Source organism: Chaetodon trifascialis, chromosome 21, assembly GCF_039877785.1.
Source record: "Chaetodon trifascialis isolate fChaTrf1 chromosome 21, fChaTrf1.hap1, whole genome shotgun sequence".
NCBI lineage: Eukaryota > Metazoa > Chordata > Actinopteri > Chaetodontiformes > Chaetodontidae > Chaetodon > Chaetodon trifascialis.
In genome coordinates this window covers 6,828,112-6,855,901 of record NC_092076.1, presented here as the reverse complement: position 1 = coordinate 6,855,901, position 27,790 = coordinate 6,828,112, and the positions used below count along the sequence as shown (strand labels likewise).

At 44.0% G+C, this 27,790-nt stretch overlaps 1 protein-coding gene across 1 annotated transcript in view; it reads right to left on the bottom strand.

Moving 5' to 3' along the window:
* Window positions 1-1,207: 1,207 nt before the first annotated feature.
* LOC139350144 (disintegrin and metalloproteinase domain-containing protein 12) overlaps window positions 1,208-27,790 on the bottom strand; it is a 71,503-nt gene continuing 44,920 nt past the window's right edge. The window contains exons 7-23 of the mRNA XM_070991284.1: window positions 25,655-25,720; window positions 24,988-25,059; window positions 24,413-24,582; window positions 23,651-23,735; window positions 21,280-21,428; window positions 13,990-14,167; window positions 11,196-11,285; window positions 10,795-10,990; window positions 10,604-10,712; window positions 9,796-9,994; window positions 8,745-8,822; window positions 7,216-7,324; window positions 6,732-6,867; window positions 6,532-6,643; window positions 5,159-5,401; window positions 2,403-2,584; window positions 1,208-2,314 (exon numbers count right to left, since the gene is read on the bottom strand). Coding sequence (XP_070847385.1) covers window positions 2,245-2,314; window positions 2,403-2,584; window positions 5,159-5,401; window positions 6,532-6,643; window positions 6,732-6,867; window positions 7,216-7,324; window positions 8,745-8,822; window positions 9,796-9,994; window positions 10,604-10,712; window positions 10,795-10,990; window positions 11,196-11,285; window positions 13,990-14,167; window positions 21,280-21,428; window positions 23,651-23,735; window positions 24,413-24,582; window positions 24,988-25,059; window positions 25,655-25,720 — 2,244 coding nt within the window. The 3' untranslated portion in view covers window positions 1,208-2,244. The remainder of the gene's footprint in view (window positions 2,315-2,402; window positions 2,585-5,158; window positions 5,402-6,531; window positions 6,644-6,731; window positions 6,868-7,215; window positions 7,325-8,744; window positions 8,823-9,795; window positions 9,995-10,603; window positions 10,713-10,794; window positions 10,991-11,195; window positions 11,286-13,989; window positions 14,168-21,279; window positions 21,429-23,650; window positions 23,736-24,412; window positions 24,583-24,987; window positions 25,060-25,654; window positions 25,721-27,790) is intronic.

Genomic DNA, 27,790 nt, shown 5'->3' with positions numbered 1-27,790 from the left:
ATCCTGTTGTTATCAGGCATCTTTTTAATCACCACACACTTCACTCCACTGGGTCCGCCCAGTGAATCCTGACAGGCAACAGTGAACGCAGCCCCACACCTGCAACGACTGAAGCAGCGTTCGTTTCCCTCACAAAGACCTCGTCAAATGGCTTTCAGAGAAAGGCTCAGACCGTCGAAATAAGGAAAGCGGCTTCAGACGTCAGTGTCATGTGATAAACCAATTTGAAACCTCAAACGTTTCTGAAAATAAAGTTAAATTCTACATATTTCTCTATTCTGGATTCAATCTCGTGGTTGCAATTTGGCTCAGGCCTGAAAGAAATGCAAGAGGCTCTTGAGAAAAAGGTTTGGTTTGGAGAAAACATGAAATGTGCCTTTGTATTCTTACAAAGTAGGACTGCTGAAGAGAAATTGCCCTTGTTTGTGTGCACGTAGACTGTTTGCTATTTCTAAGGTCTTTTTTCTACACAGAAATAATCATTCCTGTCGTATGATTGATTTTTCACTTGCATGCTGTGCAAAAAAAAAAAAAGACTTGGCACAAAGATCAATAAGAAAGATGTTCTGCAGTGTTTGAAAAACAGTTTTACTGATACTGCTTGAGTGTTCAAAATACCATGACCAGACACTGACACTTTAAGTGTTTTCTTTACATATGATGTATCAAACAATCAATATAAAAAGAAGCATTCTCCATGGAAATGTGTTCACCTGTAACACAAGATTTGAGGAACATATGGACATAACATAAAGACTCAAACACTGTCTATTAGTACATGGACACAAAGTACTGAAAAGAGCAAAGTAATCAAAGCGATGGATGTCAAACTAGTGCAGTATTAAAAAGATAACAGTATCAAAAGTAACAAAAGGTCAAAGTCAGTTTTCAGCCTACATATCTGTGAACAAGAGCTGTGCTTAAAGGAAACGCTGCTCGGTGTGAATGTATATCTGCTGCACTGCAATCCGGTAAAACAAAGATTAATAAAACACTGTTAAATTACCACAAATCCAATTTATGCAGGATTTTGTATCTGGCATTTACGCAGATTGGCTTTAAAAAACTAATCACACGAGCCAAATGAAAAAGGTACAAAAACTAGAAAATGAACAAACAGCTCGCGGTGGCTCGGCGTGCACGGAGCAACCACTGAACTGCATTTCAGCGGCGGGTGCGTCCTTGTCAAGCGAATCTGTCCTTTCAAATCCACTCATGAACACTGCAGCCAGACGCTGGCTGCCTGCACGTGATGCCTCCAACACGCCTGTACGGCCGCGGCGTTGAAGTCCTCAGCGGTCCCACGATTTGATCACAGAGATTCACACGGAGTCCTCGGTGTAGACAGGCACAGAGGGGAATACGCAAAAACACACATGACCTTTTCGCAGAGCGGTATTTCAGAGGAGTTTACTCTCTCTGAGGGATGAACGCTTCCTTGATCTCGGCTCATTTTAGATCCTTGTTCAGTTCATGCGGCGGATCCCTCAAGTGAGCTTCTCTGGGCTTGTTAATGAAACGGAAATGGCAAATCAGTGACATTTCACAATTCAATACTAGTTACCTTCCCGAAATATAAATTCAGAGGAAACAGACCTGAACTTCAGCCGCCTGTGAAAAACAAGCCCCTCTTCCCCCCGCTGCAGAACTTTTGCAGTAATACCTCTTTTTCTTTCTCTGCGGTGGTTTCAAGCCTCGTCAGACTGGCTCAAAGCTGCTACAGAGAGCATTACCCTTCAAGAAAAACCCCGCTGGCTCCCAAATGAATTATCTGAAGCTTCCTCTGTCCTCATCTGTCATTGCACAGTACTCTTTTTGTCAGCTCCTCCTGCAGTATACGCAACAAAACCATAATGTAAAGGCTTCCCTTCGTTAAAACGCATTTGGCAAAAACATTTCACAGATTTTTTTCATGTTTTAAATCTCCTGTCAGCCATGATAAAGATCAGTTGATGAAACTGATGCAAACAACAAATCAAAAAAAAAAAAAAAAAAAAAAATTGCTACCGTGTAGTAAAAGTGTCTGGCACAGTGCACTGCGTGGCAATAAATACACAATATAAATACTTTACATGTACCTGAGCTCAGACTCGTAGCACCATTCAGAGACAGAGCACCAAAGGGACACAGCAGATCTCCTCATTCAAAACTCGGAGAGGCCGCCATCTTTTTAAGGTTTTCAGAGTTTTCATAGTGCAAATTTCTTAGTGTCTTATCACAACAATGTCCCGTCCGGCCAAAGTCTCAGCTGCTGTATTTGACGTTGGCAATTATGCAAGGCTTTGGTAGTGTTGGGGGTTGTTTGGGGCTGGGTCTAGAAGAGACAGAAAAGTAACAGTAATCTTTCAGTGAGGGATACCAGTGTCAGCCTTTGAATAAACCTAGTGAAGGCTGGAGCTCACCTTTTGGGGTGTGGGACAGGGCGCGCAGGTCTGGGGACGCCAGGTACTGGTGCAGGGCCACAAACAGCAGAAGGCCCTTGGACTACTTTGTGACCCTGCGATGCAGATGGACTTCGAACCAGACGAGAGCCCCTTGGATCAGCAGGAAGGGGTTTCTGAGGAGGACTCGGCTTCTCCAGCTCCTGACAAAGACACACATTAAAACAACAGCTGAGAACCTCCACCAGGTGGCACTCACACTCAGACTATAACAGCTCCCGCCTGCCTGTCATGTCGGGGCAGCCCTGCCCGAGCAGCTTGTGATGAGAGGAACTGTCATGTGGTTTTAATCTTCAGAAGACTGAGATCATGATAAAAGCCTGCTACCTAACCCCCATCTGCTCTCCATTCACCTCCTCCTCTTCTGCTTGGTTGGAGAGGAGCCTCCTCAAACATCAGAGAGGAAGGAGCCAAACAACCGAGCCTCAGACCTCACTCACCCGTGGAATCGGGTCTGCCTATTCAAAACATAATTCCTTTGTCAAAGTCAAATTTGATACCCAAATTGAGTGTTTTCATTGAAAACTGTAGGCTGTCAGTGCAGTCTCTAATGCAGGATATGTGTCTACTTTGCACCCTATAAGGTCAAGTATCATGACAATCTGCACTGTTTAAGTGCTGCCGCAAAATTCATCACACTGACAGCCAATACTGTCATGCAATGAGGCCGACTTGAGCTCCATCCAGAAATATCAGAGCAGAACCAAATGGAAGCAAAGTGAAATGCAAAAGAAAAAAAAAACACGTCTGATTCGCTGAATAATGGGCACAAAATGTTACTGCAGCTTCAACCTAGAATAACTAAACCCACATCTCACAAACCAAAGAAAACCCCGCTGTCTCCATCAGGTGAAGCTCTCCCATTAGACAGAGCCTCCACGCCCCCCCAGCAGAGGGCTTTCACCACGGGGAGAAAAAAGGGCTTTGTCACCATCACGGAGCTGCCAAGCAGCTGCTAAAGATATCGGTGAAGTCTGCTGCCAACAGGCATCACTTTCAGTTTCACACTTTGACATTAAATAGAAGCAGCTGAGAGGGGAAGTCTACTTCCTGAAGACGAAACACTGCCAAGAGCTGCTGAACTTCACCTGTTGTGCAGGTGTGTGACACGGAAGAACCTTCGCAAGACTGAACGGGCTTGTTTCTTTAAATGGCTTCTGGAAACGACAGCGTTTATTCTAAAACAAAGCACCTAATATACACGCACGCTGTATTTTGCTTTATGTTCTGAAGTGTCGTTTGTGATAACCAGCTAGTTTTAACCCACTATATAAACATTTAATAAAGTATTTCTAACATGCTGTAATGCAGCTAAATGCAGATATAAGGGATTTTTTAAATATTAATACCATAACAATATTACAGTATTACACCAGCCTCCACTAATGAGTGCCCACAAGAGTTACATTAGTAAACCGATATCTGTTTACAACCATATTATAGTGTTTTATTAGCCACTTAAATGTGTTTCTATAGTGCTCTATGCACACTGTCCCCGATAAAGCAACAGCATAGAAAGTACAGTAATAGAACATTATGAAAAACAGGTCCTTTGAACAAAGAGTAATTATGTAATGCTCTTAATGGCATTCTGATATATTCATATATTCCATTATATTATAACATCATGTCATAATGTTTATTAGCTCCAGAACAGTATTGTGTTTTAAAGGCAGACCTCCTCTGTGACCCCTCCATTAATGTGGACAAGACGAGAATGTCACTATGTGTTTAACACACCCCTAATTAGCCAGAAACTGGTGTGGCACAGCTTTGACCTCAGCTCCCCAAAGTGCCGTCCTCAAAGGCCGGACTGCAGTCCTTAAATTATAACCGACTCTGGGCAAGTTTCAGGCTGGAGCAAATTCCCGATTTTTCATCTTCATCATTTATTTGCTCAGGGCTGCAACTAATGGTTATTTTTAGTAAGTGATTCATCTCTTAATTCCTTTGTTGATTAATCAATACAAATGTCTGAAAACTAGAAAAGGAATGACTGAAACAAGTTTAACTTTAAGGCTAGTTTCTGCCTTAAAAAAAATCATTGATTATATATGATTAATTGATTGACCCCTCATCTCAAGCCCCTCTCTATCACTTTCTGTCTTTTCACACTCTCAGTCTCTTTGGGTCTCTCTGCCTCACTTGCTCACAGAGTACAAGTCAAACCGGATTAAAGGCAAATAAGAGTCTTTGAGAATCACTGAGTGAGAGGGATTTAACACCAGGAACCTCTGGCTTTCTCTTCCCCTCAGCTTTGACAGCCTGCAATACCATAACTAAACTCCATGGAATACTAGTGGCAGCAAATTTACCACCCTGTGATATTTGGACATACTACTTGCTCACTCCAGTTGCTGTTTCATCTTTTCCGTCTTCCCCCTCTGCAACTCTGGCTCCATTTTCATTATTTATGTGGTGGTTTGTATTGTAGAATTGAAGTCTCGCTTGGATGACGCTAGCTCCCGGGTTAACCTTGTTATTTTATGAGACTGTGCATAACTGTCAACATGCATATACTATATAAGACACAAAAGAACCATGAAAACGGTCGACATCGCACCCGTCTGAAGGTGCAATGAACAACATCATCTCCCCGGTTAGGTATTATAGGCTGTAGTAGTGAGTAAAAGCTCCCCAGAGCCAGTGGAGAAATTGCAGTCAGTAACATCATCAAATAAAATGTTTCCAACTGAGGGAACAGAGAACTCACTCACCATGACCATCCTGCAGGAGTTATGGCGTGACGCACTGCGAAACGATGGCCCCCGGGGCGCGACGTGGATGTGATGTGGAGGCACCGGGGGTCTTGGCTGCACGGGGCCAGGGGAGAGGGACAGGGTGAGAGACAGAGGGACGGGGTGATTGAGGTGAACCGGAGGGCACTGGGGCAGTCTGCGCAGGCTGTGGGAGGGGTAGGGGGCTGGTGGGAGCACCGCCTCTGGCCCCCGGTGAGGAGGCTGCAGAAAGATGAAAGACAGAGCCAGAAGAGTCAGTCAGAGGAGAAATGTCTGCTTCCTATCAGAAACAGTCATGTTATCCTCCTCCTCTTCCTCTGCCATTCTTCCTGAAGCTGTCAAAGATGTATAAATCAAACGCTCCCACTTGCCTGCTTGCTAATCCCCAACTGCTCTTCAGGTAACCTATCAAAGGGAAAGACTGTGCCATAAGCACCCGCCTGGCCTCATTCAAGTGTGGACACAGCTAAAGAGCCCACACACGCTCCCATTGAGACAGATCAGACGGAGGAAAGGGCCAAAATACGGGTCTGCCTGGTACGCAGACCTGGCCAGATGTGCACAGCTCAAAAACACACAATGTAACACATACAAAGGCACGCACACATGTGCTCATGCGGCTGTTTAACACAGCTCCCGACAACTGGAAAATGACCTCACCTGCACTGTGCTTACATCAAACAGCCTTACATCCTTTCTCTTCTTACCATTGACCCCAAATGAAAGCCACATGCTCCAAACCGAAAACACCAACCTCACAGTAATGCACAACAGCTCGCCTCACTCGTGTGCCACCATGCAGCGCAAATGTCAATTCTGACACAGCTCCTCTTATTTCAGCCGCTCTAATTCAATCGATCACAGGTCTCTTCCCATTACAAAACATGTCAGGGCAGCAATAAAGTAGTTAAGGCACACAGTGGTGTAGGCACACAACTCATTACAGCAAAGTCCCTGCTCTGTCTCGCAATTATCAGTAGCAGGATGACTTTATATCTCGAGTAAGCCGCCGCATCAACATTCTTCATGTGGGGATAAATCGGTTTCTCTTGTAACAGGCAGCTGTTAATGACAAGAACTGTATTCAAGTGTTGCGAACACAATGCTCACGCCGCTATCACTTCCTCCTCCACACGTCCACATGGAGGGGGATGATTTAATTGGATTTGAATGAGCTGCCATTTGTGTGAAAACAACACGTCGATCTTGCCGGGAATGATTCGTGAAGAATATTATGCAGCACGGATCGTCTGACGGTGATCCTCTGCGCAAAAGTCTGGACTGTCTGCATAAGATGTGTAATCTGTGGGTTTGTAGCGGTGCTGTGAAACAAAGACGTGCGATGTAGTGACCTTGAAGATGGCGCCGTGTGGCAGAGGCGGGGCCGGTCGAGACGGAGACGTCGTGCTCCCTGATGGAGGCTGGTTAGGAGCGGAGGGTCTGCTGATTGCAGCGCTCACGGATCTGGAATTAAAAGAAGACATTACGTGTATTTACCCTCCATCATTTGTACAAATTATTTAATTATTGTGTTCTGATAAAAAACACGCACCTGAACTTCTCAATTGGGTTCTTTTTGCTGGTGAAAAGCAGCGAAAGCAGAGTTTTTCTCTTGATGCAGATGATCAGGCCGGCTCCCAGCACAGTGAGGAGAGCCACCAGGATGCCCACTGTGAGATTCCTGCTGTCTGCTCAGAAACACACGAGGCAACAACAGGTAGTCTCACTGATAAAAGTCTTCTAGCACTAGAAATTGTCAGACTGATTCTGTAAACATTCCTGCAGACTTGTCTTTCAATTTTTAATGTTTTTTAATGTTGTAGCCTCAAAGTCTCTGTGGTTGTCGGCAGAGAAACTAAACATGTTTTTGGGAGAAAACGGTAGTTTTAGGACTCCTAAGGTTCACTTTGTTCCAGAGCCGGAGTCATTGATCTACTGCTGTTGAAATGCTCGCACATTCCCAACCCAGACCTGCGACATAACATGAACCAAGCTACAATAAATCAGCCATTTGATGTACTTGAGATGCGACTTACCCGCTAATCTGATGGGGCCGCTGTCCACACTCCCTCCAAATCCTACCTTGTCACAGAATGGAGGCGCCCAGTGAGCCTCACAGTGACAGTTCTTGTTGTTGTTGCACACCTGCAGCATATCAAAAGGATAATTAACTGACTCTAACGCTACCTGTTAGCCCAAAACGCAGTCATCAGCATGCCTTTTTCATGCTACGTCTGAGCAGCTCTCCTTTAACATGCAGCTTCTGCACTCGTCAGTGCGTACACTTAATAGCTGATAAACGAGTTGTGCTTATGAAATTGGATGCAGACCTGAGTGACAGCACTTGGAGCCTCAGTGTTGTTTTCATTATGGAACCGTCTACCGATTATTTTTCACTAAATCCATTAATTAATCTACAGAATATCAAGAAGTTGAGAGAAATGGCTCACAAAGGCTCAGATTCTCACATTTGTGGATCTGGAATCAGTGAATGTTCGGGATTTTTGCTTGAGAAATGACTTGAAATGATTATCAAAATAATTCTTAGTTAATTTTCTGCCTGCATTGTTGTGGCACCAGACAGCCTCTGTCAGTACTCGTGATGCTGATGCTCCATGTGCTGCATGTAAGCAGGCGGAGTCAAACACCAGCCAGCTCTGCTCGTCCCCACACGGCAAAGACGTCTGATGTAAAGAACAGAGCAGACTTTTTGCCTGATACCACATTTTTATCTCCCTCTCTATTGTCTTCCTGTCCTGCAGGGAACAGTTAAGTCTAAGAGGATTCCCCAGCAGAGTAATGTGGAGCAGGTGAGGGCCTTACTCCAAGCCAACATCTTGATCTAATCTGTGCATGCAGGGGTGCCCTGACTCCAAGAGGAGCGACATCCTTTTATTTCTCTGAGTAAAACAGTCTTTAGAGCTTTATAGATATGTCTTAACTGGAACTAAACAAACAAATATGACCGCATAATAGCTGGAGATGTTTCATTTTAAGAGACAGTAAAAACTGTTTCCTCTGTGGTTTTGATGAAGGAGGAACTTAAAGCAGTCACAGTCAAAGCCTCTGGGACCTAACAGTGAATTTAAGGGTAGTACCACAAAGCCGCATATTTCATCTCATGCAGGACCACCCATAGACTTTTATTGGGTGGCATTTAAGAAAAATCCAATATCCATGCTACCCAGCTCAAAGTCAAACTGTGTGTCACTGCTCCGAGCGCTTCGGCCAAATAAAGCCTGGCCTTCAGATTTCAACACAGTTTTTGGGACAAGGACGAGAGTATGATGAATTGCACTTAAAGCTGAGCATAAATGAAGCCATTATATCTAATTGATTGAACCTTTCAGCATCCAGAATGATTGATTGCAAAGCATTGTTACGGCTCCCTAGCCGCTGCACACTGGGCATTTTGAGCATATTACGGCCAAAATGAGCTTCTGTGCGTGTTTGTCGGGGTGGGATATTAAGAAAACAGCTGATCTGGGTGGGGTCTAGTTTGAGATGGACAGCTATCACCACAGGTCTTCACAGCACTGAAGAGCATCAAAGGCGCAGCACTCACCCCTCGACCGCTGCACTTGGCTGCGCAGTCGTGCACGCCGAAAACACTGACGTTCTGGCACTGACGATTCAGACACATCTGAAGCAGACAAGGACATTAAAAATTGACAGTGTGAGCTCAAAGAGTACTTCACTAAAACCCTAAAACCTTTAATCTTTGAAGGGAGAGGACCAACCGATCCTGCCTTCTTTTTCTTTCAATTTGCGACCGACAAACCACTTCAGCTTTAAAATGGCATAGCACGAAATCTAATTATGCTAACAATGGTATTTTTTCAAGAATGTATTAAAGCTGCTTTTTAAGAGTTATATGACGTGGACTGTGGGCTCCTTAAAGGCGCCACACCCGAACATATCCAGGCTGAATGTGAAGATGAACTTGGCAGCGCTGGGCACAGAGAGTACTGCCAGGCCTCCTGACAGATGAGGGCCGAGGCTGGATCCTCCTTAAGGGTGGAGACTCACAGAGAAGTAAATTAGACTAAATGGAGTAACTGTATCATTGAAGTGACCGATGGCTGAATGGATGACCACTGGAAGATGCCAAATAGACTGAATAATGGTGAGTCAATTAAGTGTCTGAGGTTGTGCGAGTCTGCAATGACAGTCCACACCCTGAAGAACTTCTCAGAAGGTCTTAGTCATGGCCTGTCACTTTTTCCACTCTTCTTTTCCAGCATTTGGAAAATCATATCATGCACTTCAGGGCCAGAGGTATTCAAGTTCTTAAAATATGTATTAAAAAATGCTCACACGCCCACGGGTACACAAAGAGAGTAGCTTACGAAGCATTATGACCATGGCTGATGATACTTTTCATTACTTTATATACTTTTTGGTGGTTTAATCCATAACAAGGTATCACATTTTCTAAACTGATCATTTGTAAGAGAATCCAGAATCCAGCCATCAGATAAATGCAGTGGAGAGGAACTATAAAGTAGCAGAAAATGGATTGAGTACTTCAATATTGTACTTTGGTGCAGTACTTGAGTAAATAAATGCTGGACTGATTTCTGTGTTTGACACGTATCTAAACCGGCTGCTCTCACCATTCCATCTCCACACTTGGTCCCCGTCAGGACCAGGCCGGGGTCAGGCATGTCATCCCCCAGGTAGACATGTGTACCCCTGCACAGTATCCTGCCCCCCTCCTGCATGGGGATGTTTGTTTCTATGGAGACAGCGTTGGTACCAATTACCGGGCGGTTGGCTCCTCCTTGACACTGGATTTTGCCACATTTAGCATCTCTGCAAACAGAACAAACAACAGGAAGAATAACAATGTGATAATTAAATAACATGTCACTGTTTTCCCAAATGTGTGTATACTGTATGCAATTATTTTTTTGTCTCTCTCACTCCTCGTGTCCAATTAGGGAAGCTGCAGAACAGGCAGCTTGTTTGTGCTCTTTTCAGTTCATAACCTGAGAGATTTTTTAACTTGCTGGATGTCGCTAAGTGACTGTAACCTTCAATTAGGGCTGCGACTAATTAGTGTTTCCATTAATGTTTAATTTTATGGATTCATATTTTATAAATGTCAGAAAGTTATGAAGAAGGTCCATCCCAAACTGACAGAACCTAATGTGGCCTCTTTAAATTGCTTGTTTTATCTGACCGACACTTTAAATACACGAAGATACGCAATTTCCAAGATTCTCAGATGCTTTCTTATTGACTTGAATTAAATGATGAATCAGCTGATTGTTTCAGCTGTAGCCATAACATCCACCCCAGCCTCTAGCGTTGAAAAGTGTTCGGCTCCGCTCGTATCAAGGACAGTTTCTTTCCACAGAGTAACCACAGTTGATATGCCTCCCTGCATTCATGGGTTTCTATGGAAAGGTCAGGTCTTACCGTGCTTCACATTTGGCAAAGGAGCCTTTGGAGTCCTTGCCACAGTTGCCATAGGGGTCTCCTGCTGAGTTGACCCTTTGAAAGCAGATGCCCGGAGCTGGCTTTGCTCCTACAAAACACAATGAAACACATTCAGAATCAGGTGACCATTGCTGAGCCTTTGTGAGCCAACACAGGGGCCTTCCACTTACCTTGGCCCCACAGTGTGATGCACTGCTGCTCGTGAGTCTGGCAGATGCCGTTATAACAGTAGCCGTCCACGTTGTGGCAGGCGTGGCCGTCGTGCAGGTAGACGTTGGAGGGGCAGTGAGGGCTGGTGCCGGTGCAGAACTCCGGGAGATCACAAGAGTTACTGGATTCCCGGCATGGAGTGCCAGCTGGCTTCAGCTGCGCTCGAATGTTAACAGCAAGCAGCAGTCATTAAGACAAGACAAGACAAGCTGAGGCAAAAAGTTGATGAGCTGAAGAGCTCTGGAGAAACAGCTATCAAGTTTAGTTACAGGTGCTGATTTAAGGTTAATCAGAGGAAATGCCTTTATGTCAAGATGCCTGTGCAAAAACTGTGCCACGGCCGGCTCTGTACACATCCTACCTGACAGTCCTGGCAGCACTGTCCGTGGGCACAAACAGCATCCCCCTTCAGGGTGCAGGTGGTAGCATTGCAGCAGGGATTCATACATTCCTTCAAAGAAAAAGAAGGCAAACAGAGAAAGTGAATGTAAGTGAGGAGGAACAAAAGCAAAGAGGAATTAACTTTGCACAAAGAGATCGCATTTCACCTCAGAGCAAATGCTCAGACTTTGTTATCAGAGGGGAAGCAGCCCTTGAAGGACTGTCTTCTGTAGCAACTAAACGAGCTGGCAGAGGAAAAGAAAGGAAACAGCAGTTTCTAGTTCTCCAGAAACAACAATGTTTCCATCTGACAGGACTTACAAGCTCATTTAGAGCCCTGGAAGCATGGTGGATGGCGAAGGAAATAGAAAAATGAGAAGAGAAAAACACTTAAAAAAAACTCCCTTCTACAAACAAGAAAACGAGTAAAAAAAGACTTGATATAACCAGTGAACCTTGAAACAGAAACTCAAGATGAATGTTCTTTTAATTCATCTAAGTGGGTGATAGGGTGAGGAGCTTCACTGGCAGGTTGTACTGCAAACAGATGTTTATACTTCTCCTCCAAACGAATCCCACATCCTCTGTGCAGGACGGAGAAAGCTGCACGGTGACTGGTGTCATATTTCTAAATATTAGTGCAGCAGTCTGGCCAAGTCCATATATTGAAATGTAAATATAAAATGCACCCAGTTTAAAAACCAACCATACAGTTGACCTTTCAGACTGGTTTTCTTCTCTTAGAAAAAAACTTGAAACATATTCAAAAAGCAACTCAACACTCCAGTGGTGTCACTTCTCACCTTGTTGCAGTAACGCACAGGTGTACTCCAGTACCCAGTGACATCACTGTTGGTTGCACTACAAAATTCAGCTCTCAAAAACGAGAAAAAAAACAAAAAAAAAAAACTAAAAATGGGAAATCTTACTTAAAATAAGCAAAATGATCTGCCAACAGCACAGGGAAATTTCACTTGCCAGGATTTTAAAAACAAGTTCACAGTTCTCTCAAAAGTAGTGCAGCCAGACTAAACACAAGGACATTTGTCTGCATACAAAGAAATTGGACAAAGCAGTTTTGTACTTGTCACTGTTGATCAAATTCTGAATATTCCAGTTAACCAGAACCAGTAACAAAATCTCAGTAAGAAGTTAAAATGTCGTGTTAAGATAATTAAGGACAAAAAAAGCTTGAATCCTGTGAAATGCTCAAACAGAAAAACTGCCTGGTAAGAAGATATATCTGCAGACAGAAAACAAGCATATATTGCATTGATTTTAGCTACTTCTTCTTCCTTAGATTTCACTTTTTGCAGTGTGCAGATACAACAGTAGCCCACTTCTGACCACACCCATCAGTGATGCTGAGGTGAAACGCTGCTTTTCAGCCTCATGTAAAGTAGAAACTGAATGTGACAGCAAAAAAGATTTATTCACCCTGAAATAAGATATTAAGAAGTTCTTGCATTGCCCTTTTTGCTGTTACAGAGTGGGAGGCACAGGACCTGTGCCTCCCACTCTGTAACATTTCCAATCTCACCCTGGAGGCCCATCTGTTTCACGTCATGAGCCGTGCCCTGCACCAATCACCCGGTCTCTGATACAGATTGACCCTAGCATTCAATCAAGGCTCAGCGCAGAAGATGTGCATGCATGTGTGCATGTATGATCTCATACAGAGGCAGGCTGACCGGACCCCCGAGGGCCAGCACTCTCCCTCTCGCCATTAAGCCGCGGTCTGAACAGACTGTACAGCCGAGTGCAGTGAGAGCCGAGGGGAAGTAGATGGATGGAGCTGGCAGGGGACACAGCTGACATGATGGGCCTTCCAGAACTTCTTTCAGCCTGAAGACCATTAAGGGCCTTTCCCATGGTCCCCGGGGCCAAGGGAGGCGGAGGAGTCGCGCTGAAAAGAAGTAGCCTGTGATTGTGAGGAACAGGACCCAGGCTTTTTAATGAGGCTTTTTAATGGCGGAGAGAGGTGCTGTCTGAGCACTCTGATCTGGCCTGGGTTGGCATGACGCCGCTCGGCTCTGTGGAGAGTGTTATTATTGCTGCTGGCTCCGGCCTACAGGGCTTATGTCAGTTCTTTGTCTTGAAAGACAAGGCCACTCTCAGCCTGACCCTGACCGAAGTCTGAATGGCTCACAAAAAGACTCGCTGGGCATAAAGGTGTAAACAATTCGTGAGAAACAACAGGGCACTCTTTCACATAGACTATTATATAATTCAAATCCTTCCAAATAATAATAGATGTCTCCCTCATATTTCATAACTCTGTTGTTGTCGGCCTCTGCTGATTGTCAGTTGCATCATGATTAATGGTTTTATCATCCTACAGTCGCGGCAGTTAGCAACGTGGGCCACCGTTATGTATGTGCATGCCAATGTAGAGTCATTTAAATAATTCACCAGTTGACGGGGTGAAGCTGTCAGCGATGTTTCCTCTCAGTGAACTGCAGCACGATCAGACAACCTTGCTCCCGAACACCTCTTCAGCGCATAGAATGAATAAATTCACACTCATTTGTGGAGCCTGGAAGCTGAGGTGAAGTATTTGTTTTTACTTTAGGAAATGTTGGTTTGTGCCATGCTTCTGCCAGGAAACCCCCCCTCAAGCACAACTGCTTATTTCACGGCTCAAACGTGGGAAACATAATTAACGATGGTTTATGGGTAGCAGTTTAGAAAGAGATTTGGCTTTTGACTGCTGAAGGATGGCAGGAGGTCTGGAGGTGAAAGCCCTTTGTTTATCGTGACCACTGCACGCTCACCTCGAGCTCTCCGCAGTCACACTCCTCTCCCTCCTCCACGTAGCCGTTGCCACATTTCTGCCCGCCGTAGAGCACCTTGACCTCAGGCATGTTGAACAGACACATCCCGACACCTTTCTCAAAGCTGGCCGTCAGGTCCTTCTTGCTGCAGCTGCTGAACACCGTGGGGAAGGGGTACCTATGAAAAAAATGATCTGTGAGCCACACGAACAGAGAGGGAGGAGGAAGATGATGGAGGGCCTGCAGAAGGGTCCTCTTCAGTCTGAAGTAATCAGTGCTAATTGCTGCTAATCAGAAAATCAATTAACCACTGGAGCTCAACAACCTCTCCAAAGCTCCATCAGCATGCGAACTGCAAAGGGCCCCAGTGACTTCTCCCTCCACGGAGAGAGGGAGATCTGATAAGACATATTTTACGAGACAGGGGATCGTAAAAACTCGAACAAAAAAGCGTTTCCTTCGCAAGACTTGCAACACCCATAAATTTGGGAGAAACGGGGGACGGTGTGTTTTTAATATTGTTTTTGGAGTGCACAGAGAGGGTGGTCTGCTCTGTGGGGAAAGCACACAGCCCAGGGCTCTGTCTGCCAAAAGCTTTGTTACAGACCTCACGTGGCTTTATTGAGCTTTTCTGTGATAATATAGTGCCTCAGACGATAGTATGTGCGTTTGTGTGTGAAGGGTGCATGAATACGTGCAGATTGTATCTTGTTCTCTGCGTGACTCTTGATAAAAAAGCAACATATGAGGTTTTTAATACCTCCACCCACACCATAAAGTCCAGTTTAACAAGGCCAGACTGGGTGAATCTGGACATAATATTCACACTTCTGTCACACTTATAAACCAAACCTGCAGGTATGAGACAATATGTGGGAGATCCAGGTCAACTTCGAAGTCAGACCGGTGCAAAGACAAGACACGCTGTATACAATTAATTATGACAAAACAATGTCAGGAATTTTGTTATCCAAAAGTCAAAGGTCGACCTCACTGTAACATCATAACGCTCTACAAAAACATTTTTTTGGCCATTATTCAAGACCGTAACTTAGGAACAGAAGGGGAGATTGCGGCCATATTTCACATTTGGTCAGATACTGAACTGGTGACACTAATCTTGGGTGTCCACCTTGAAACTGTGCTGATTGTTTAGATCTTCTGCGCCACCTGGTTGAAGATGTGTGCGAAGCATCCGCCTTTTACAGTTTGTAGCTTCTTTGCAGCAGCAGCATCCATATTTGAAGCATTGTAGTCCAGCACAAACTGACTGGTTCTACTGATATTGATCTTCATGTGATTGTCGTTGCACCATGTGATGAAGCTCTCCAGTCCTGCAGACAGCATGTTTCTCACTGGAAATTATTCACTGGAATCATACATGTCAATTTAGTGATAATGCCTAATACCTTGTATTAGATCTTTACTACATACACTAGACGAGTCTTGACAGACATGGATGCAAACTGGAACTTTTCTGGCTGAAGGAGGCAAACAACTGCGAGGCGGTCTGTATATAAAATGTGTCAATTTCAGAGTCATAAACAGCCCGAGCTGCTGTGGCATCAAGAGGTAACACGGCTGTATAGTCCGTGGCAGATCAATACATGCAGCTCACTGAGGTGTTTATAGGAGTGTATGAGTGTCGGTTTGTTTTCAGCTATAAAGCCTAACCTTGAACTCAGACCCATTGGCTGCATTGATACAGAAGCAGTAAAACAACCACTTTCTCCCAGGAGTTCTTCCATTTCCGAGAAGGAGGCATTTCTATGTAGCTCAACGTCAACAACTCTTTCAAACTGTGCGTTTCTCTGATTGAGCTTCACATCTAATACAGCTCTAAATATGTCATGGCACTTGGTGAATGTTTTGACATGACCTCATTCTCAGCTTGCCTCTGATTTCCATCATGTGTGGAGGCGGCTTACATCAGCCCCTGCTGCTGACCCCCCCCCCAAAAAACACACTGCTCTCTCACATCAATACTATCCAGAGGTTGTGTTAGGTGAAAGCGGGGTACTTCGAAGCAGATCTCTAGACACTCGGGATTAAAGCAAAAGATCAGAGTGGATTATAATGACATGAAATGGCAACAGGAAAGAGCAATAAGGAAAGCTGTAATAACAGCCATTATTGCACCCTCTTTCCCCCCCCCTCCTCTCTGAGGACCTCAGGGGATCTTGCTATGATGAACAGCTGTCAAGGCTGCTGTTCAACAGGCAGGCCACTTCCTTAGCAACTGCTGTTGTTGATTTCCTTTTTGCCCCCAAAGCCTGAGCCAAAATTGCTTGCTCAAGTTGCACCCCCTCTTTCGCTGCATTCATTCAATTTCCATGAAGTCAGCCCTGCTCTTCAGTTACCAGCTCATGCAATCCATGACAAACACTCACATCCCTGTTTTTTTTTTTTTCGTTTGCATCTCTGAGATACATGAGCGGCTCAGGATCCAGCTGTTCTTTATGAGCGGCAATACAGAAATAATTGCTCTACCCTGCAACGGTCTGGGGGTGGGAGGAGGAATAATGGCTGTAAAAAGGCAGAGGCACAGATGAATTACAGTGGATGGCATTTAGCAGCTGCAGTCCGCAGGGCTAGTAAAGCAGCGCCAGGGCCGGTCACAGTGGGCACATCTGGAGCCCGTGGTGAGCTAAAGACGCTCTCGACAACTACTCATCCCATGAGAGTCTGGACCACCCCCTCAAAAGAAAAGAGCCAGTCTGACTCTGTGACCTTCGGGATTGGTCCCATCCTCTGGACCAGCCATGTTCACCTCTGCGCTTTTTTCTCATACTGCTGCATTGTTTTCCACCTGGTCAAGCTCCAGCTCCATTATGGGATCAATTCTTCTCTGTTCTGTTGTTTGACAGTTGGTTCCTGAGCTGCAGAGGTATTTCAGCTGATGGTTGATGGAGTGTTCAAAGCAATCAGAGCGACTAAGCTGCAGCGATGGCCAAACAAGGCTTTAATGGATCCGTGGGAGGTCTGGTGATAAGGAATCATTCCCAGATCAATTACAGGCCCCGGTGATTTGCCGCACTCGGTGATCATGCTGCAAAGCTGAAGGCTTTCAAACATCTCAAAGCCCTGCTGCTTCAACAAGGGGGTGGATTAATTGTGACAGGTACCTCAAATATTTGTGGAGAGCTACACATCAGTACAGACGTTTAATTTGGATTAAAGGAATCTCTAACAATTCTCAACTAAAACTGCACAATTTCTGTCTCTGCTGTGCGTCTGACCTATCTTGTTAATGTAATTTCAATCTCCAGAGAAGCAGCAAAATGATTTCATCTCAACAAATCTGTGGCGCTTTACACTTCCTGAAATGCTTGATGACACAATACATTTATGTGGTTAAATAAAAGTGTTGAGGATCTAAAAAAAACTTTCACATACTGAAATCAGAAATGAAGCAAAGGTTCTCTGTGAGGTCAAAGGTTGCTTTACTAAATTTAATTTATTAGGAGCAGTGCAGTCTGCTTTCAGTAATAAAAACGACATCTTTCATGAAGGTTGTTTCTATATGATTTTGCTGCAAACAATGATCATAAATCCAAACCTATCACACCAGTAATTACAATGCCCTTAAGGCAAAGTATCACATTAAAACGCACTGAGCCCTTTAACCCAAATTTAGCCGGGCAGGGCTCTCTCCTCCCAGCCTGTCTGTCCTTGTGGTTCAGATCACAGAGAACGCCGGGAAACCCATCCAGCACATCCTGCACAGCCAGTTTATGTCACATCTTTTCAGCCATAAAAGTCTGATCAAGCTACGACTCAGATCTGCCGGCCCTCTCCAGTGACGCGTCTGCCAAAACATTTTCCACCATCCTTGAGAACATTTTTAGAGAAAAAAAACACAAAATGTGCAAACACTGATTCTGACCCTATCTCCATTCGGTTATCACAGTTTTAGTACATTTTGATCTGCTGCCACGAACGTGAAAGCTAATTCAAACCTGACTGTGACAGCTGTGATGATGACAAATATTTCATATGGGCGTAAGTAATTCAAAACCACAGTTGCTTCACTGCACATTTAATATTCATTTAAAGGCGTCCTTTGTACATGTAGAGCCGGAGCTCTGAGTGATGACATTAGGTGATATGATCTGCTGCGGCCTTTGGTGCCTGGCAGTCTGGCCTACGTTGTAGATACTGAAGAGCATTTTCACATTGATTTCCCTATGGACCCAATTAAACAAGGCATACTAGAGAGTTCCTGTTCTTCAGGGGGGCACGGGTCACATTTCCATGGCATGCCTTGGACTCTGACTCACTTTCTGTGATTCCTGATTATTTTATGACAAGGGATATATATCAATCTCTGTCTGATGGTGATCTCTGCTGCAGTTATCATCTTACTTAGGGCTTGACCCATGAATGAATGGACCCTGTCTTTATAATGCATCCTGGAATCTGTCCATCAACATCTCAGCTTGTCTGACTGACTTAGATGGCAGGTGACTGTATATCATATATCATGGAGGTTATAGCAAATGTATGACTGATTACAAAGAAAATAATTAAACCATGCTGTTTAAATGCTGCCACATTTTCATTACTGAGGGCTTACACACTGGTGTATTAGTGCCAATCTCAAAGCTGTTTATCTAAAAATTGGGCAGTACTAATTTTTCAAAAGTGGTGAAATTGAAATTGTGGTTCTGTCAGAATGCAATTTCTAACCTGACAGGAAGAAAATTCATGTGTGTTTTTTTAACGTCTTCACTTTGTCTCTGCTTGGCTGTATGTTCTTGTTCATTTTCCCTGAATACATCAAAACAAGTGCCTATTTCTCTGCACTTCTCTGTTTGTTAATGAAAGGAGTTAGCGAGCAGACCGGGCAACAAAACAGCAGTAGCATCTTAAAGCAAACCATCGAAACTCATGATGGCACAGTCGAGCTGAAGAGAAGTGGACCAAGCACAGAGCCCTGTGGAGATGTTGGTCTCTGAGAGAGGTGATCTCTCATGCATATGTTTGTGGACATATGCATGTTCCTCTGTCCATGAAGTAGCCAGCAGCAGCTCAGTTGTTCAGCATGTGTGTTCCTGCGTGTGTGTCTGAAGGAGTTAGAATCTCAAAGGATGAGAGACACCAGCCTGTTCTCATTTAGAGCTAATGGGGGATGGAGAGATGGATGGAGAGGGGGACGCGACAATTGGCCGTGACCAATGTGAGCAGGAAACAAGCAGTGCTCTGTGCAGATGTGCAGCTGGTGCTGGGACAGCTTGTAGTTTTACTGCCCCCCACCACCTACCCCGAAACCCACCAATCCAGCATAATAATGACAAACTGGATCTCATCAACCCCTGTGCTCAACTGCTGAGGCCGGGAGAGCTTGATGGTTATCTGTTTGCACACATCAGCGACAATGAAGACAATCCTGTGCTCCATTTGATCAACATGAGAGATCAATCAAAACAGCAAAAATAAAAACAGAAGGTACTCCTCACCGACTGAGTGCAGGCGAGTTTCTTTCAATTAGTATTTTCAGTTATTGAATGCAGGGGCTGGTAATCAGGGGAGCTTTTGTACCAACTCATCTAAGTCCTGGCCTTGAGAAGAGGCACCATAATCACATTGTGCTTTGAAAAGAGCTGGTCGTCTGCCCAGAAAAACATGGAAGTCAATGCTATAAACAATAACTGTAACAGCCGGGTGATGAACAACATTCAGGTGATTGCAGCAGAGCCCGTGTGTGTGGCCACATGGCATTTTACAGCATGGAATTGGAGGGGCTTGAGCTGGACCCACGGGAGATGAAGTACCGCCTCAGGCAGAGTATATGGTGCTGACCTGGAATTAACTGAGGAAGTAGAATGAGGGAAGACAGAGTTCCTAAACATCCTTATTTAAATGTACTGCTTCCTTAATCCTGGATTAAATAGCAGAGCAGCAATATGGAGCAATAAGGAAGTGTGGAGGGGATTATTTTGAAAGGAAGGACTAGATCAGTTCTTTCTTTTGTCAGCTGGAATAAATAAATATTCATGTATTATTTTATTCCTCGCCAGTCTATGTTTGGCACAAACTGCATTTTTTCACATTTAAAGAGGTTTGTCACTGCTACATACGACAGATTCAGATATTTTAAGGGAGAGGTGATAAGTGTTCGGTACATTAAAACTGTATAATAGACAGTTTTCAAAGGTATTTAACTATTCATTCGAAGCTGCAGAGAGATTTTCCAACATTAAACTTGCATGCGTGTCAAAGAATAGAATCACTCTAACTGGCTGTGAAAAAGGAAGAAAAGTGGAGAGGCAAAGAGAGAGAAGACGGAAAGCATTTCTTGGACCTTTTTATGTTTTCATTTTGTTGCCAATTTTAGGACAAAGTCCTTGACCAGGGATACCCTCAATCAGAGTTAAATATAAATCTACATCTTACTGCTGTGTTGATTTATGAGTCTATAATCAAGAATAGTGTTACCCTGTTTTTCATGGGTCTGGTCCAAACCAAATACAAAGGGATGTTTCCAGCATAAACACCAATCTGAGGCTCCCACAGACCACTAGACCTTGGGCTGGAACGGATACGCGATGTTTCCACCCAAAACATCCCTATCCCTTGGCTCAGTCGACTACAAGATGTTAGACATTACGATCCATAGTGAGCAAATATTCAATTAACTACACCTCTGTCTCAATCTGTTGTTAGATGCAGCACAATCTGTAGACTTATTTTTTGTTTGTACAATACATCCAATGCAAAATGTCCCTCACACACGCCGGCTGCAGGAGCACAGTTTGTGTTCCACATGTGCAATAGGCGCTTTCTGCACTCTTTCACTTAGTTGGAGATGAGCTCTGTTGTGTCAGGAGAAGTAAAACTGCACTGCTTCGGCCATGCACTGCCACTGAACCATTGGCTTCCCGTTCAGAATGACTCATATTGCCTGAGGGCATTAACACAGCTGTTGAATCTGCCATAAACCCATCGGCCCAACAGTTCAGCAGCGTTATTTGCTCACCGCTCGACGGACAATAAATTACAAATGGCGAGCATGTTGAATAATGTTTATATATGATCACAATCTGGGCTTTTTTAAGCTACACTCGCTGTGTTTAATAAGGGACTAAATGCAAACTTAATGATGGTTTGACATCACGATGATGCATTTTGGCAAGGCTTTGGAGTTAAGATGTCATTTGTAAAGCTGAACCAAAAGCACTGGAGTGAGTGAATGATAGCGAATACTGCAATCTTGGATATTGCAGTAAGGAGTCCGCTATCTTGAAGACCTATTGACTCTTAATTGTTTAGCTAGACACTGTGACTCACCCTGTGGAGGGAGTCATGATGCAGCCTCCACGGTCCACTGTCACCCTGCAGCCACACCCCCTTTCAGGGGTGTCATGGTTCATCCCGAAGTTGTGTCCAAGCTCGTGGGCCAGAGTGACCGCAGCCCCCAGTGGGTTGTCCGAATGGTCCTGCAAAAACCAAAGATCAACCATCAATCATGTGGAAACTGAATGTGCTGTTTCATCTCACCAATATTTAACGTAAAACTCTTTACATCTGTCCCTTCAGTCTTCAGTCTGATTTATCTAGTATATTTCTAGGCTAGACATGATGCTTGAAGCAATGTCCCATAATAGAATTTGTTCAGTTTACAGTTCTGCTGCAGCAAACAATAGCTAATTAAAAACAGATGTCTCTGATTAAATACTCTGAGGAAAATAACAAATAATAAAAAATGTAATACTAGCCAAATTGTTTTTCCCCACAGGACCCACTGGAGAAACATTACTCAAAACAAGTGAGTGTAATTGCATATTGCCAAGCTTAAACAAACAATGTTGTTGGATCTCTGCTTATCAGAGCGTTTCCTCTGCTCAACGTTGTGGCACTGAAGTGAGAAATGAAACAGCAGACTGCAGGCTGTCACCTTCAGCTTGCTCTGCAAACTCTGACAGAGCCAGATGCGCTGCTTCATCCGCACAAATAAAGACACGATCCTCCTCTGAGCAAAACTAGCAAATACGGTGAAAGACAGAGAAACGCTTTGAAAAGGACAGCTTGAAAATCGGGAAAAGATAACACAAATGCATGATGATGCACTGTGAAGATGAAGCCACAGTGACACAGAGGGAAAGTTGCTGCTGGCTGAGGCGCTGATGTTTCCTGCAAGGTGTGTAAAACATGCGCACACCAAGAGGCCGGATAAATAATATAGCTGCTGCAGCTATCAGCTCTTCGTGGCTGCAGAGCTGTGCATCACAGCACCTTGCCTCTAGAGTCTTCCATCCCTGTGCATTATTCAGTAGTGCTGTGCAAGTCGAGCTCAGACTGATGAACTGCTCTGCTGGGGGTTTTTGAAAGTAACGGCCGTCAGCTGTCAGTACTTGCCGCCATCCAACTGTGCAGCCTGGATTCATGCAAAAAAACCTCCCGTCTGATTCTGCTTCCAGGAAAAAGCCACCCTGATGAGGCTGAAGTGCTCAAGAGGGCACTGAATGCCGCTGTCTGTGCTCTGTTTCGCCACACCAATGAAATTATTGTAACATTCAGCACTGGTAAATAGAGATTCCAGATGGGTTAAGAATGAATGCTCAAGATTTAACGGCCTAGAAAAATAACAATGAGACCCATGGGGGAAGTTGGCTAATGAGTTCAAAGGTACTTTGTAAACGAAGAGAGACAACTGAGACAACAGGGTTGTGATTTGCCCAGTAGAAGAGTCTGCGGTTGGAAACTAATCATTTATGTCTCTGACCTGATGTATGTGTGTTTGTAGAGCTCTATCATAATGTCCAAGTCCCCACTTTACCATCTGGGAGGACAAGAGTGAAGAACCATCTGGGGACTAGCTGTAAACCCTGCGACTAGCCGGCCAGGCCACAAGACAAACAGCCACTCCGAGACATAGACTATAAAATAATAGCATGACTTGCGCTAATACAACATGACTTGTGCACACAGTATAGGGTTGCAGTTCTGTAATGGGGGATCATTTACGACATGCCTCTATGTTTTCATTCAGACTGCGATACGCAGTGTGCTTAAATTCACTCATTTGCTGCACCTCATTAAGAAGCAACAGTTTTCAATGCGCACTGTTTATCAGTGGAGGGTACTCTGCTACACCCTTGGCTTTCCTGGAAAAAGACTCAATGATGTGTGTGCCCTGAAGTTAATGCGAGTTAATATCAACTCTGGAATCCTGAGCTCAACCCTTACACAAGAGACTCAGGGGAGAAATATGAGGGTATTATGTCAGACGGGAGGGAGGCAGAGAACAAGGCAAAGAGTGGAGGGCAGAGAGAGGAGGAAGAAAAGGATCAAATAAGTCTGGTCTCCTTTCTGGAAGTCAACATGTCGAATAACGTTTGTACTCCTTTGCATTCAGATGGACAGACACATGAAGCTGCAGCAAAAGTTCAGTGCTGCTGTTCTGCCTCCATCTCCCTGTCACCACCCAGCCTTCGCAGATTCTTCAGCTTCATCATTTCATGTGTCAGCAAAGTCATCAACCACCATCACCACCACCATCACCAGTGTCTGGACTCCATGGGGGGTTTATCTTGCTTCCCTGTAGGGTCTGAGCACCAAAGACTTTCTGATAAGACTTAATTATCGCACATCATCCGTAACGATAAACAATTATCTTCACTTGTCACTTGTCTGTCCTGATTGAAATAAGTTCACGTACCATGACGATTCCTCCCGACTGCTCTGCCGTACACATACTCATGATGGGTGCCATACCAATGGTGGTGCCCTGGAAATAGACCCCACTAAAGGAGAGAAAACAGAGGTCAGTATATCATCAAGATCTTCCCTCTGTTTGTCATTGTAAGACCAAATACTGTATACAAAATAATAATTTTGTCAGCAATGAAATGATGATTGTTTTGTTAGCGTTGTGTTTTTAGCATCCAGCATTCAACAGCAAATGAACGATGTGTGAGCATGTTTTTGTCAACCTCTACTAGCATCTGTAAATAAATAGGTTTAGCCTTTATGCCATAAGTAAATATCTATTTTTTTCCAGCTGTACTGGATAATAAATTGTGCACACTTTGTGTTTTGTTAACATTTTGTCAGCAGTCAGTGTTTTGTTAGCATGTCTGGGAACACTCACAGCGTGCACACAGTTAACACTGATTCAAAAAAGTTTTGCAAACGTTTGATGAGATAGCAAATTAAATTTGTGTTGGTGAAACACAATCATGTAAGCTGGTTATGAAAAATCCACACTGCAGGGTACCTTTGGGCTAAAGGAAATAGCAGTCATGCTACAAAACATCATATTTGATTTTGCTTGGAATGAATAAAAGCACTCTATAACTACCATGTAATTTTCTATAATTTCGTGCTCTCAATCTTTTTGGAATAAAATCATACCTTTCAAATAGTGATAGGACTTTTGGAACACTAGTATTACATCTGTTTGCTACAATAACAGATCCACCTGACTAGCTGGGCATTGTCATGGGGCTTCTGAGGCAGCAGCTTGACCTTCCTCCAGTCTAGGAACTCATGCAAGGTGGTGAAGGGGTCCTGGGTGATGGGACACTTGTCCACATCACTCCACACCTCCAGGCCCACCAGAGCCACGCGGATATTCAAAGCCCTGTAGAACTGAAGGTTGTGGGGAGGAAGGGGAGGTAGAGAGAGATGTGGGTTCAGGTTAAGGTCTCTTGTAACATTTCTCTTCACTGTATATCACCTCTTAAAAACACAACTGCTTCACAGCTGTCGCTTGAAAATGACAAGGGGTCTGAACAAATCCTTAAACATTAATCAATGTACGACTTTCCATATGATTAAATCATCTTTTGCTTCTTTTTTATTAAACCGCCACCCACGACACGTTTTATTACGGCGGCCTCTTCACAACATTTCTCAGTCGAGTTATGGAATTGATCATCCATTCATAATCCAATCAGCCTCTGCTTGCAGGTCGGTTAATTCTCAAAAGGCTTGAAGTGACCTCCTATAAATCACATTCCTGCACTACATCCCCTCTGTTGATTTGATTGTTACCTTGTCCACGTAATTGGCGATCTCAGCCAGCCGCTGCTTGACCTTCTCCATGTCCTTGCCTTGCTTCTGAAACTGAACAACAGCAGCAGAGAGAATAAAGCAAGGACACAAAGAGGTGATCCACCCTCTTGAATGTTTAGTATCATCAAAGACATTATTTGGGACATAATAAGACTGTGTCAGCTCTAGAAATGTCTCCACACGGTGTCCTGAGCTGTGCTACAGTCACTGTCATGTTAATTCTGCTGGCGCTTCAGCTGCAGTTGCTATCATCAAAGAGCTCCTCAGTGGAGTTCAGGCTTAAGAGATAACCTCAACTGCTTTGTCTTACAGTATAGCCAGCATATATTCCATCTCTGTGGCTCTAAAGCATTTGACATTGACCTATATGTCAGCAGGGAACAATTACTTCTCTGTGCTCTCTTTAAGATTTTAAGTCAGAGATTTGAGATAATTCAGTGAACACATAATGCCCAATTTGTGAGTCAAGTGGTCAAATGCTGGAGCTGGACAGTGCAACAGATGAGTACGTGGGCACATCAGAGGGGACAACAAAGGCAGTGGTGGAGCCATTTTATCTATGTCTCAAGGGGTAGCTCAGCATATCAATCCTGTGGGATTCAGCAGCGGAGGGTGAAGAGGTCAAGACTGTGTGCCCTCTGCTTACCTCTCTATTGTCAGCCACAATGATCAGCTCCACATACTTGGTTGTAGTCTGGGCATGGCGTTTATGCTGCAAGGGGTGAGTGAAAGGGAGCAGGAAAAGGGAGAGGGAACAGAGGATGGACACATAATGGATAAAGTGATAAAGAAAGGCATGAAGAGGGGAGAGGACGAGAGAGAGAAGAAGAACGTCAGGAGGACACACTTAACCGCAGCTTTCTGGAAAGGGCAGCCTAAATTTAGCAGGTGGCCCCTCAATATGGCTTTTCACCTGAGCTACACTCTACATAAAAGGTGGCAGACGAAAGCAAGCACAAAGCAATCAGCTACACTTTGGACCTCCAATAACACTCTACAGGAAGCAGCTTATTAACTAATAAATCACTGTTTTTGGACAATGCTGCCTGCCCTGCTGGTAGTACACAGTATAATACACTTGCACCCCCTTGCTTTTCTTTGCAAAATTCAAAGAGCACGTGATATGATAAGTATTCTCAGTGACGCTACCAGCACACTTACACAATGGAGAATGGGCCACTGGGCTAATGTCCAAATTGAGGCAACATTTTGAGTACATTTATTTCTTTTTTGGTTGTGGTCAAATATTGTCACAGTCCAGCCTCTTTTTAACAGGTAGAAAAATGCACGGCCATTTAAATAGCTTACTTAGGAGGTGCTTTGTGCTACATGCTAACATGCTGACAATGACAAGCTGGCTAATGCACTGATGCTAAGTAGGTATAGCATTTCTCATCATTTAGCGTGTTAGCATGCTTGCTAACACACAAAGTTTAGTGTCATTACTTCTAAATGTTGGTAGGCAAATTATGATTTTGACCTCACAAAGGTGCTAGAAGGCAGGAGATCATTAAATATTCATCCTCTGGGGGCTGTGAACAGCAAAATTCAAGCCATCTAGTAGTTGTTGAAGTCTGGACAAAAGAGATGGACCAAACCTGCTAGCATGACTAACACTGCCATAAGCTATCCCGCCAGCATGGCTAAAAATAAAATGGCTTAAAAACTGAATAAATAACAACAAAACTGTAAAAAAAAATTAATACAAAATATATTCAATATTGGAAAGAAAATCACAAAATATTCATAAAAAAAGAAGTGAAAGAGAGAGTATGGAGATCTCTTCCAAACCAAGAGAACTACAGCCGGTGGCCATGCAGGAGATACTGCCGTGCATAATGAGCTAGGGTCTGTCTCACCTGCACACACACACACACACACACACACACACACACACACACACACACACACACACACACACACACACACACGGATACTATACTATCCTGCTGGCTAAGTGTTCTGCCTTCACATTGTGGCCCGCTTTCAACCTGAGCCTCTTTATCCTTGCTGGCCTGGCAGCCTGGATCCTCTCTGCTCTTATCTGCCTCCTCCATAGATAAGCCAGGATGGGCAAGTGTGCTCTAAATGCACCCTATGGTGATAACCAAGTCTCTAGGAAGCCACTGGAGAGGAGATACACACACATGAATACTATGTTCAATCAACTCAGGGAAGAGCTTCGCCGTTCTGGTGTAGATTTTAATGTGTTAGAGCTGTAGGTGTGAATTTACACATATTTCACACCACTTTTCTTTTCATTGTCTCTGTAAAAATCAAGCTACCCCTGGAAAATGAAAAATACCAGTTTCTCCGATGCAGTGGATATAAATGAAAGACATCTTCAATCAATATATTCAGCTTGAAAGCTTCAACTTGACATAAATGGCAAACAAGAACAAAAAATTCACCCTCTTCTACCCACTGCTGCTTCAGTATCAGAGTATTAAAGTAAAGAAAGGCTGCAGCGATCTTTCACAATTTATATGGAAGAAATAGGAAGAAAATTTAAGAACAAAGGCCAGCTTACCAGCCTCAGAGCTTTCAACCGCACCTCACAGTCTTCATTAAGCAAATGGAGTCGGCTCAGGTGTGGATCAAGAAGAAAACTGAATAATGGAGCTTTGTGATTAGATTCTCCTCACCGTCCACGACACTGTTTCCAAAGATCAAAAATGAACCTCCGTGCTCAAAATCTACAATGTAGTTTAGGCTGGCACCTGACTGCTCTTTCCATATGTATTATCGCACTTCACATGTCATGTTCTGCCTCAGCATTCTG